We start from the raw sequence: 12,326 nt of genomic DNA on the forward strand, positions 1-12,326 counted from the left end.
CCTGCTGAAAACGAGTACCAAGCTACAATGCTGGACTTCCTGATTCGAACAAAAGCTAAATAATTTACCGATGTTCTGCCCAATAAAACTGATGATGTCAAATAATGTCTGATTTCTCCAACAAAATTGGGAATTTACTTGCTATATGCTGCGCCATGGGAATCAAAAATTATGTCAAAACTAAGATTGTAACAAGTTTTAACGCCTAAGAATCAATTGCTACATTGATTTGGGAACATCATAGGATATGGCTGAACAAAGAAAAAGCGCAATTTTGTAAGATGAATCGATATTGGGGCTCGCAATTCGGTAAATCAACAAAATAGACAAATAACATCTAGATTTAGGAATCCGATGTCGTGCTTCGGACATCAGATAGGAACACCTCGTCATGAACAAACAAGTTTTCGAAACCCATAATTTTTCCCGAAAACGAAACAGAAGCTGGATCTGAGAGGAACAAAAGGAGACGAAAAACTCACCTGGATCTGAATGAAAATAGCAAAAGGGCTACAGAAGGCTCTGCTGAGAGAGAAGAGAAACGCGTCGATAGAATCCAATGTCGACATTGTTGCTCTCTAACTTTCTCTCTCTCTCTGTCTCCCTCCCCCTATGTTCACGTCCCCTTTCCCGCGTGTTCTTTCGCCTCTTCGGCGGCAATGGCGACGAGAAGAATATAAATCCGAGAGAAAGGGAGAGCCAAAAAAAATCAAGCGAAGGAGAGAAAACGAAAACCCTATATTTCAGCTAAAAGCTTTTCGCCGTCTTGCGTCTCCTTGTCTCTCTCAAGAGGAAACAATTGGACTCGTGCGTGTCTCAGATCGCCATTAACGGACTACAGAAGAGAAATTGAGAGAGAGAGAGAAAGAGAGAGCGCCTAATTTTATATTTGGAAGGAAACACCATTCATTCGCAAACACGTCTTTATCACATATTCTTTTTACAATTTTATTCTTTTATTTAAGCAATTAATTTATCAAAGGAAATTTTAATTACTGATGAGGGAAAAAAATATTTTCTATTTTTATTTTATTTTTTTTACGAGGGAGAGACACACACACGTGCGAAACCTGCGGCCTGCCCTGTTATGTTAATCACAATACTATATGCATTTCTCTCAAAATTTAACGCAAAAAATTGAACCATTAAAGTTTTTTATAAGATGGTCGAATAATATTTATAGTTGTTTGAGATGGTGAAAAAAGGGTTAATGCTGATCAATACTAAAATATTAGGGTTTTTTTGTATGTTCAATTGTTATTAATATTTTTTTTTATATATGGTGGTAAAGCTAATACCATATAAATCCTATAGGTGATAAGATTAAGATTGTTAAAATCAATATAAACATTCACAATGATTTGTATAATCTTTTAATTGTGAATAAAATTTTATAATACCAAATATATTTTCAGGACTTCGACTTCATCATATGTACGTTTTCTAAAATCCTAGAGAGTGTGAGCTATCTATTTTTTTACCTGGAAATTAGGATTTACATAAAATTCAAATTGAATGTGACATATGTGAATTATTATTTTTCATGTTGCATGGTAATTTCACACCATACATGATGTATCCCATGGTTAGATCATTAATTGTCATTCGTTGCATTAGCATGTCGTAAAACAAAACGCGTGCATGCATGCATGCATGCATAGCAAGCTACAGTCATAATTAATTTTAAATTATTTTTTTTTTTTGTTAATTAATTAATTTCGGGTAATTCGGCGGCTGAGCTGAAGTTGAAGATGCCACAATCAGATGCCGAATCTTTTTTTTTTTTTTTTTTTTTTTTGGGGGGGCCCCCAATTCGTATGATTCGTGTCCTTTTCGAACACACTCACCATGACAGCTTTTCACAGTTCCTGTTCTACTTGACAACTAATTCTTCATATATTTTTTATAATTTTTTATAATAATTTTCTAATTTCCCTTAATCCGCTAATTACCATAATCAGGGGATTTATTCCCATGGAGGGGGGTGTTGTGTTTGTATACGCACGTTACATACGTGACGTGTATATGTGTGTACACGCGTATGTATTGGTGGAGAACATGTTGGAATTAGAAGAGACAGATACAATGTTGGACCACAGATCAATAGCGTGTTACGACGTCATCACTTCACATATACGTATATGTATCTGTTCAGATTTTACGAATAATATTTGGTACAGATTCAACTACATAATTCATTATATATATATACACCCACCACACACATATACAATCAGGTTGATCTTTTTTGTTTTTTAATAAAAAATAAACCTACTTTATTACGTCACTGACAGAAAGACAAAAGGGCTTGAAACTTTTCATTAAAAAAAAAAGGGTCCTTTTTCTCATCGTCTGAATCATTACCATTAGTGAAAAGTTTAGGCCTTTCAGAAATTTGCCATATCCGAAGAACAGAAAGAAATCATGTAAAGTACAGATCTTTTTTTTTTTCAATCAAGATCCAAAGTATCCTTTCAAAGAAATCTTGGCATCAAATTTCTCAGAAAAGGGTAATGGATGATATTCCTGAATCTGAAGCTAAGATTAACAGAAGAAACCACCAAGCAAAAGAACTCAGCCGGCTGCTTTACTTTGCAAGAACAGAGCATTGAAACTCTCCTAAGAAATGGGATCTCTCATTAAGGCAAATAACAGATTTGAAACATAAGTAAGGAGATGATCCACAAACGGCTAAATCTGTATTATGCCTTGCCCTGTTCTGTTCATCGAAATAAAAGGGCCTTTTCATTCAGAAGTTACCTCAGAACTAGACGACTGCCCGTTGCCTATGAAGTGGTGAAGAAGCAAACCAGCTGCAACACTCACGTTCAAGCTCTCCACAGCGAGAAAAGATCTGAATTCCTCACCTTCTACTTCATTGGATTCTCCAGCTGCAATATCTATGGGGATGTTGCCGTTTATCCGGACTAGCTCAGTACATGATCTCTCTACCAATGGCCTTAAACCAGTTCCTTCATTCCCCAACACAAGAATTGTCGGGGTACCGGGTGAAATTTCGTTCAAAGGAATAGCCTTTGAAGAAACCGAACCCCCAATCACACGCCAACCATTATCAGCTGAGGATGTCAAGAACTGCATCATATTTTTGCAGTACCTGAGTTCCATTACCTCAAGGGAACCCGCACTCGATTTACTCACCACACCGCTTAAAGGAGCTGAATTCTTAGCACATAAGACAATGCCAGTTGCTCCAAAGAAGTAAGCAGACCTTATGATTGCACCCAAGTTGTGGGGATCGGTTACCTCGTCTAGGGCTACCCAAACTGAGGGTTTTTCTTCATCAGATGACATAGGATCTAGCTCTTTCACTCTTACCATTTCCAGAGGGGAAGCATCAAGGATCAAGCCTTGATGGGGACGGTTGTCGACAACCATGTTAAGATCATGCTTTGAAGTTTCCTTTATGCTTAATCCTATCTTTTCGGCAATCTTCAATATTCTCTCAAACCCTTTCTTGTCTTTCTTTTTCCTGTTGTTACTGCTCATATCTAAACCTTCTTGGACATACAATGCGTAAAATTCTCGTCTGCCGGCAGATAGGGCAGCCAACACTGGACCTACTCCATAAACACCTTCACCGACCATTCTAGGCACAGTTGACTCGGTAGCTTCTTTCCATGTTTTCCTTCCCCAAGCTTCCTGCTTATCCCATTTCATGTTTCCTGGTTTGCCACGCCCATGATCTCTTACATCAACAAATCTATCGAACCTATTCTTGATTTCGGACCCCCTATGATCATCAACAACCTCCACTTCTTCTTCAACTTGTCCTTGTTCTTCTACCTCTTCTTCTTCTTCGCCTTCAATGTATCTATCTTCAACAGCACGAACAGAATTATTACGCTTTGCTTCACCCATCTTCTTGTATCCACTTCTTCTCCTGTCAGCAACAGAATCAGCTCTCTTATCCCGCTTCTCCCAAGCCAACTGCCTAGCTTTTGGAAATGTGTTTTTTGCCGTTTTTTCGGAAGATTCCACCCATATTGAATCACCACCACCACCAGCTTTATCCAACCTCTTAGCAGATTCCTCCCAAGAAGAACGACCCTTACTACTGCTGCTACTTCCCTTCTCCGACCTTTTGGCTCCTCCAACAGTATTCGACTCCAACCAAGGAAGAGAATCTCCAGCTTTCACGGTACTTATTCGATCATCAGCTCTCTGTGCATTCAAACTCGAAAAGACCCTCCTACCAATAACCCTCGAACCACTTCCAGGTTTTGTCGCTCGTCCAGTTTCCACTGTCCTAAAGTGCGAACTAACAGAGACACTCCCTTGTTTCAGAAACCCTAAAGGTTTACAATGGCTACGACTAAACCCGCTTGAAATATCTGCGAAGGCGTCTCCTTTGGGGTTCACGCAAAACCCTACTGCTAAAGATGATGACGCTGATGTATGGAAACATTTTACAGGTGCTTGTTGCAACGAAACCCTAATAGCCATGGGAAACCCTTGACTTCTAGTTAAATTACAGTACATTTTGAGCAAGGAAAATTCCAGCTTTCTCGCGGAGGAAGGGAAGAGAGAGAGAAAAAATTTCAAAAAGAAAATAAGAAGATCTCCACTCAGAAAAAGAGCCCTTGATATGTACCTTGCTGGAGCTGGATGAAGATTGACATCAATCAAAAACAACAAATCAAAGAAAATTCCTTTGCTGAACGAATCTCGCCAGCAAATTTAGGGTTTAAGGCCGAGTCCCAAGGAAGATAAGGATGAGGGAGATGACTTTAATACGACGCCGTTAGTGGAAAATGGCCAATATTTATTCGAAAGACGGAAAAGTCCTCAGAACATTCTCGAAATTACTGTTTCTACCACAACCAGCGATAAGTAGCGAATCGCTCGCCACAGAAAATGCATATACTTCGACTTCTTCACCGCTCACCCTCTTCCTCCGCCGCCACCGGAGCCTTCGCCTTCGCCTTCCTCCGCCGCACAATGGACTCTGTCTCCACCGCAGGAGATCCGATCAGTCCGGCGAACACGCGGGTGGGTTGGATCGGGACCGGCGTCATGGGTCGCTCAATGTGCGGGCACCTGATCAGAGCCGGCTTCACTGTCACCGTCTTCAACCGCACCATCGCCAAGGCTCAAACTCTCATCGACATGGGCGCGAAGCTCGCCGACTCGCCTCGCTCCGTGGCGACTCAGTCGGACGTCGTCTTCTCCATCGTCGGATATCCCTCCGACGTCCGCCACGTCCTCCTCGACCCAACCTCCGGCGCTCTTCCCGGTCTTCGACCCGGCGGAGTCCTCGTTGACATGACAACCTCCGAGCCATCCCTCGCTGAGGAGATCGCCTCCGCCGCGGCGGTAGCGAACTGCTTCTCGATCGACGCGCCTGTCTCCGGCGGAGATCTCGGCGCGAAGAACGGGAAGCTGGCGATTTTCGCCGGAGGAGATGAGATCGTCGTGAAGCGGCTGGATCCGGTATTTGCGCTGATGGGCAAGGTTAATTACATGGGAACAAGCGGGAAAGGGCAATTCGCGAAGTTGGCGAACCAGATCACGATCGCGTCGACGATGCTAGGGCTCGTCGAGGGCATAATCTACGCTCACAAAGCAGGGCTCGACGCCGGAAAGTTTCTGGAAGCGATCTCGGCAGGAGCAGCTGGATCGAGATCGCTTGATCTGTACGGAGGCCGGATTCTGAAGAGGGATTTGGAGCCAGGGTTCTACGTGAATCATTTCGTGAAGGATTTGGGGATTTGTCTGAACGAATGCCAGAGAATGGGATTGGCTCTGCCGGGATTGGCACTTGCCCAACAGCTTTACTTGTCGCTCAAGTCACATGGAGAAGGCAACCTGGGAACTCAAGCTTTGATCTTGACTCTCGAGCGGCTCAACAATGTCTCTGTTCAACCCACTGTCTCTTCTTCTGAGTCGGCTTGATTTGGGCGATGCTCTTCTCTTGTTGCTGCTGCTCTTTGTATAAATGCTTCTGAGAGATGGAGAGAGGATTCGAGTTTCTTTGGTCAATGCTTAATATGTCCTTTGATCTTGAAAAAGAAAAACATAATCTTTTTGTGTCAGGAGTCCAACGAACTCTGTTCTGTCTGTTTAGAAAGTTTGGCCGGATTCTGAAAATCCTGCCGGGGATAAATCCAGAATGATGGAAGCTTTTCAGGAAAAAAAAAATTTGATCTTTCATATTACCCGGAATCCAACGAAATCTGTTCTGTCTGAACTTCACCGGATTATGGAAAATTTGGCCGCAGATAATCCAGAATGCTGGAGGATTTTCAGAAGAAGAAATATATGATCTTTCATATACCCAGAAAACCAGGTAACTCAGAATAAATAGTTCTACAACATGTCTGGTTTGAAATTCCCAGAACCTGGAGTTCCCCGGGTTTATTATTATTCCCCAACACAGAACAAAAATCCCCCCCAAGAGCTTACCTTTCGTTTATTTTCTAAACCCTAGAAGTAAAAAAAACAGAGCAAGAGAAACACAAGGTACTGCGTTTTTGGTTGCTTGAGGAAGAGGCCCTTTTGCTAGTAGGCTGGAAAGATTTTAACTTTACTGAAATCACACAGACACTGGCTCCATCATTCACCTCAACCACAGCTTGCTCCACAGCTTGCTTTCGCCGGGTTTTTTAAGAGTCCTCCACTTCGAGGTACTGAGAATGAGAAGCTGCAAGGAGAGCGGCTCCAATGCCCGACCCGTCATTCGAGTGAATGATCTCGATATTGTCCGAGACTTCATCTCCAAGTAGCTCTTTTAGTGTGCTTTCCATGGAAGCACTGAAATGAGAGTAATGCTCAAACAGCCCACCATCCATGGCTACCACTGATTTCTGCTGTTCTCCCTCTTTAGGCACATCCCTTCCCAGTTTCTTGAGGATGCCATAAATCCCGGCAGCAGATAGACGAGCGCCTCGGCTGGCGATGATGTTGCAGAGACTGATTACAACTTTTCTCATTTTGAGAGATGTCGTAGGGATCTAAGACGGTACAAAATTGATCGGTATCAGCTTTTCTTGTTCCGGGTATCCCCAAATCTAACTAAAAATATCAAGGACTATGGGAAAGATGTATAATAGAACTCGCCTCTAATATGTCCTTCAGTTTGCTTCCGACAACCTTCAAGTCTGGAGAAGCATCAGAGTGCATTGCCGACATATGAGGGGTCCTGTATATTATTTAAAGACAGTGACATAATCTGTCTAGTGCAAACAAGAGTACTATATTGTCTATTTGAAGACATGACAGCACACAAAAGTAGAATAGACTATAGAGTAGCTCTCTTGTAAAGGTCAGACTATATGATTTGTTCAGGATAGCTGAATAGAAGCAGTTACCTTATGATGAATGGAATTCTCAGCTTTGGAGGGACGGTGTCACCAAAGAAAGCAGCCTCTTCAGCCATCTTCAGAAGAACTCTACGCAAGATTTCTCCCAAGTACATACCCGAAATTATTTTCTCAAAGATCTGTAAGCCACATAGATTTGTCATGGGCCTCGTAGTCATGATCCTCTTACAACGAATTTGTAACGGTTGGGACGTAAACTCATACCTGTTCACCTGGATTCAGACTCTCGAAATCCAGGGAGTGGTCAAACTCTGTCAACGGAAGATGCGATGATCTGAAGTTTCCCCACTCCATGTTGATGACCTAACACGAGGAAAATACAAGTTTTTTCAGTACACAAAAACACACAAGGAGCTCAAAGCTCTGTCAATGGAGATGATAAGTTATTGCCAAAAAACAAACCATTTCCCCTGATTTAGGAAGCAGACCATGCCACTTGGGAATTGCATGCGCACGCTCAACATAAGCAGCATTCGTACCAGTGCCTAAGATAACAGCGGCCATGACATCTGGTTTATAGTATCTGCCACCGGCTAGTGTCCCAACAGTGTCATTTACCTGTAAAATTTACGAGGAAGAGAATCCTTCAACAAACGATGAGACGAAATACTCTGCAGGAAAACAGAGCAGATTTAGTGTCTAATCTAAACTCACAAGGGCGGCGACACGCATGTCAAGCCCAACTCTTTCGATGGCTTTATTGAGTTCTCCTACAACATCTTGTCCAACCTACAGATTTACCCGAAACAGAGACAGCAGAAGTCATCTCGTCAGAAGGAAACATCATCGTATTGAATATATAATATATACTTCCAAATCTGGCCAAAACGAAAGCTTCAAATGGATATACCAAACCCATAAAAATTGCATGATGAAAGGAAGCATATATACTATTGCAATTAAACAAATGCAGTTAAGGCAGTCTGAAACTTAACTGTATCTTCAATGGAGAAGCCCTTTGTCCAATTGATGAGAGTACCAGACACCAGAGATGTCTGCCTAACCGGAAATGAGAAAGTGAAACCTAACTCCCTCTGTCTACCCGGTGCAGGATGGAAATCCTCCCCTTCTGTTTCAACAAACTTTGCGAGTGCATCAGCAATAAAATCGAATAATTCCTGAAACCAGCATTGGTAAAATGTATCAATTCACAGAGTTATAATAAACCATCCAACTTGAACAGGAAATTTACGAAACAGATTAGAAGCGGTGACTAACATCTGAACCACCCGTCATAAGATGAGGAGGAATGGAAACTTCTTCAAATTCTTGTTTGACAACACGACCTTCTTTCCCACCAAGGAGCACACGCATTACACGGAAGTTTGTTCCGCCAAGGTCTAGTGCATAAAATAGACCTTTTTCATCCCTGTGAAATTTGTAGCAAAGGTTACAAACATGAAGAGACTGAGTTTAGAAGCTGAGCATGAACAATTGCCACCAAAAGCTTCTTTTTTTCACTTTTTATTTTTAGATTTGTTCTAGAGGTTTGCAAAAAAACATGCAATGCAACCTTCAATTCCAATAGCACATGGCAAAAAAGAAGAAGAAAAGAATAAACCCTTTCAAAAAGAGATTCTGGAAGTGGAAATGGACCCAGATGAACAGAACACATGAACCAAACTGATCATAAAGTGCACAGACAAGGAAGTTAGGGGAGAGACTTTTAAACCATCTGGTCCACTTAGCTTGACATTTTCAGGTCATCTATCTGTCAATAATTCAACTCGTGTACCCTCTAAAAAAGAATATTTCAGATTTTTTTAAAAGAAAAATAATCAATCAGGAGGTTTCATCAGGAAAGACTCTGGTATCATGAAGCTTGATCCCAAGAAGAAAAAAAACTTGGGAAACCATGAAAGACAGATAATTCAGATATTAGGATGCAAAAATGATGGATCAAAAACTTAAAACTAGTTTGCAGGCAATATAGAAACAAGGGGCAGATACACTGAGGTCACCTAAAGTCAATCCAGAATCTTTGAAGAACCTTAAAGGCATATAATAATATATTGACAATTGGAAGGATTTCAGGGAAGACAAGTTTCAGTCCACGAGTATTTTTCTCAGCCTAACCACTCATTGCCAATCTTTAAACGTTGCTTTCCCCCACGGTTGATAAATTTACAGAGGCAATCGAAACGAAATTTGACGACTTAGGACAAAGAAACAAATCTGTAATTTCATAGGACAAAGGCAGACAATTTCAACGAAATTCAGAGAAAGGAGAAGCATTTCTCGACAGAAACTCTAACAAAACCGCAAATCGTCAATAAAACGTTGAAAATGATTGTGCGGATTAAAATAGGAGGAACCTGAAACTCGACAAACGAAACAAAAGATGGAAATTTTCAACAAAGGGTTCAAACTTGGTGCAATTATCGATCAAATTGGGGAAAGAACAATGCCGAATCGAGAGAAGGGGAGCGATGGAAATTACCCAGTGGGGAGATTATCGACGTAGCTGATGAGCATCTTGAGCTTGCTCCCACCTTCCGAGGCGAGACCGGCGTGCATCTCGACCGTCAAGGCGTCGGCGACCTGTCGGAGCTTCGCGATCGGAGTCGCGCAATCCTCCTCGAACGCCCTCAGTATCGCCATCGCTCGGGCCCACTTGCCGGAGCTCCGCATCCGCCGGCGAACCATCAGCGCCGCCGCAGCGCAGACCACCGCCGCTCCAACGATAGCCGCCCCGACAACCACCTTCTTGCCCATCGCAGAAATTACCAGATTTCGATCTAGAACAAATTACACGAAATGGGCGGAATCGAATAGCCCAATTACGGAAAAAGAGGCCGAAATCGGGATGATTGATCGGGAAATCGAAGAGAAGCACCCTAGATCGATCTAAAGGCGACCTGCTCGAGCTGCTCGACACATAAACACGTAAACAGCTCTCGTGTCTGCAACCAAAGGAAACACTGAAAAAAAGATTCGGTTCTGAACTTTGGAATTTCTCGCCGGATTTTTATTTTTCGAACTTACAAAATGGCCATGGTTATTAAAATATCTACGAAACTGCCCCTACCCTCTTTCACTTCGGGGTTTTTTTTTCCCCGGAATTTCGGTGGAGCCGATAATATTCGAAAGCCTTATGCGAAAACTATTTTTGGATAATTTCAGTATGAAATGACAATTCGGGAAAAAGTCAAAACACATGTATATATATTATTTTAACTTTAATTTCTTTAATATATGATTAAAATTATAATTTAGTCATATAATAATTATATTAATTATAATGTTAAATTAATAATAATTTTATCAAATAATTAATTTGATATATAAATGGTAAAAATGATTAATTAATGCGATCATCATAAATTTAACGTTATAATTATTATGATCAACATACGATGAGACTGTAATTTTGATAACATGATTTAGGTTGAAATCAAAATAATATATGAAAGATATTTTTGATAATGAAATTTTTTATTTCATGATGTAATTTTATTTTTGCACAATATTTCCTAATAAAGAGGATTTACGCAGTTACTTATTTTTGCTGTGTGAATATTTTCCTTTCAATATGCTGATAAATATAGCACTATATTTCGGTATGCTTTAATTAAAAAGTAGGCAGAGATGTATCCGAATATATTATTATTTCAGCATAATATCTGAGTTTTAAAATGGACAAAATTAAAAACACTGTGCTTTTGTCAAATATATATATATATCGGATAAGATGTAAATTCTAATATTAAGGAAATAAATAATTGTATAAGATGGAAGAAAATATCTTTATATGGAAAAGTTATATACTTTCTGATTTCACTGAAGATTTTAAGGAAACCCTTGTGAAGTAGAGCATAACTACAGTTATTTTATATCGATAGAAATTTGAGATTTATTATTAATTTGTTATACCTTTCTTTCTTTTTTTTTCATGAATTTGATATTTTCTTTTTAAAAGTTAAAACAAAATTCGTCCTAAAAAATGACGGTGGAGACAGATGCCTAAATTATTTGGACATCGATCGGTTTTTTTATTTTATTTTACATCTAGATCTATATTGTTTTTATTTTTTTAGGGACTGAATGGATAGAGTTTTTAAAGTTTTCAGAATTCAAAAAAAAAAATGAAGATCAAAATTTTATAAATTTAGTCGGTTGTGTTCTGTATATTTAATGGGCTTTGAGTAAGATAAAGCCCAAATAATATATGGGCTTTCTTGCACTATGCATTATCAGCCGAGGCCCATATAACATTACTTGATTAGCTGAGTTGTTATTTATTAAATGGGCCTCAATTATTATGGTTATAAAAAATGCATGTTCACTTTGTAAAGACAAAAAAAAAAATTGTTTTTTTAATCAATCTTTGTTTTTATTATCGTATTTTGTTAAATGTTTTTATTATTATCTGACTTTTGGTTTGACCATATATGGAGAATAATTAATTAAATAGATGAGCATTAATTAGATTCGCCATGATGATCATATTACTAAAATCTGAGATTATTCTGATCGTACAGTTTTAGAGATCTTTGCAATAATTTCATTGAACACTGTCGTACCTTAAGATAACATTTTTTTTTCCTTTCAAGTCAACTCTCGATTTTTATATATATAAATAAATAAAATGGAAAATTTCTTGTGGTCCCTTTCCAATAATATTGTTGTTTCATTTCCTTCAACTTGCATTAAAACCCAATAAATTTGGATTTCTTCTCAAACAATCCAATAAAAAGACGCAGAATTATCCGAGTGTTTGGATGGACTAATGGCAAAAGGATATACAAAATATATTTTTATTTCGAATTTAAATCAAAGCGTGAGGAGAAATATTTATCCATATTTTTTTCGGTATTCTGAAAGATATAATTATGTTAAAAACTTCTCAATTATAAAAAAATATATGCAGAATATACACGTGTATATATAACTCCAACCAAGCCTGTTTTCACCGGAATGGGGAGGGGGGAATCAACCAACTATAAGAGAAATATTATAACATTATTTATACGAAATATTTGGATA

General features: G+C 39.4%; 4 protein-coding genes across 4 annotated transcripts in view; 1 reads left to right on the forward strand and 3 right to left on the reverse strand.

Moving 5' to 3' along the window:
* Positions 1 to 864, reverse strand: part of LOC104814571 — a 5,175-nt gene extending 4,311 nt beyond the window's left edge. Inside the window, exon 1 of the mRNA XM_010542681.2 lies at positions 483 to 864. Coding sequence (XP_010540983.1) covers positions 483 to 569 — 87 coding nt within the window. The 5' untranslated portion in view covers positions 570 to 864. The remainder of the gene's footprint in view (positions 1 to 482) is intronic.
* Positions 865 to 2,422: 1,558 nt separating this feature from the next.
* On the reverse strand, positions 2,423 to 4,728 carry LOC104814572. The gene has a single exon (XM_010542682.1). The coding sequence runs from the start codon at positions 4,498 to 4,500 to the stop codon at positions 2,746 to 2,748; it is 1,755 nt and encodes a 584-aa protein (XP_010540984.1). The 5' UTR covers positions 4,501 to 4,728; the 3' UTR covers positions 2,423 to 2,745.
* Positions 4,729 to 4,842: 114 nt separating this feature from the next.
* Positions 4,843 to 6,114, forward strand: LOC104814573 (probable 3-hydroxyisobutyrate dehydrogenase-like 1, mitochondrial). The gene has a single exon (XM_010542683.2). It carries the CDS (start codon positions 4,876 to 4,878, stop codon positions 5,911 to 5,913), a length of 1,038 nt encoding a protein of 345 aa, XP_010540985.1. The 5' UTR covers positions 4,843 to 4,875; the 3' UTR covers positions 5,914 to 6,114.
* Positions 6,115 to 6,260: 146 nt separating this feature from the next.
* LOC104814575 (hexokinase-1-like) lies at positions 6,261 to 10,055 on the reverse strand. The gene is made up of 9 exons (XM_010542684.2): positions 9,781 to 10,055; positions 8,559 to 8,709; positions 8,276 to 8,458; positions 7,995 to 8,069; positions 7,743 to 7,898; positions 7,545 to 7,643; positions 7,329 to 7,459; positions 7,078 to 7,159; positions 6,261 to 6,971 (listed from the first exon to the last, which is right to left on the reverse strand). The coding sequence occupies exons 1-9, from the start codon at positions 10,053 to 10,055 to the stop codon at positions 6,624 to 6,626; spliced, it is 1,500 nt and encodes a 499-aa protein (XP_010540986.1). The 3' UTR covers positions 6,261 to 6,623.
* Between the last annotated feature and the right edge of the window lie 2,271 nt (positions 10,056 to 12,326).

This window comes from Tarenaya hassleriana, unplaced genomic scaffold (assembly GCF_000463585.1).
Source record: "Tarenaya hassleriana unplaced genomic scaffold, ASM46358v1 Cleome21, whole genome shotgun sequence".
NCBI lineage: Eukaryota > Viridiplantae > Streptophyta > Magnoliopsida > Brassicales > Cleomaceae > Tarenaya > Tarenaya hassleriana.

Bases quoted from the DNA above. Each gene is read 5' to 3' on its own strand.
- LOC104814572 (XM_010542682.1), bottom strand. From the start codon at position 4,500: ATGTACTGTAATTTAACTAGAAGTCAAGGGTTTCCCATGGCTATTAGG.
- LOC104814573 (XM_010542683.2), top strand. From the start codon at position 4,876: ATGCATATACTTCGACTTCTTCACCGCTCACCCTCTTCCTCCGCCGCC.
- LOC104814575 (XM_010542684.2), bottom strand. From the start codon at position 10,055: ATGGGCAAGAAGGTGGTTGTCGGGGCGGCTATCGTTGGAGCGGCGGTG. The intron at 8,459-8,558 runs GTTAGTCACCGC...TGCTGGTTTCAG, and splicing joins TTATGACGGGTGGTTCAGAT to GAATTATTCGATTTTATTGC. The intron at 7,644-7,742 runs GTTTGTTTTTTG...TCCTCGTGTTAG, and splicing joins TTCCTAAATCAGGGGAAATG to GTCATCAACATGGAGTGGGG.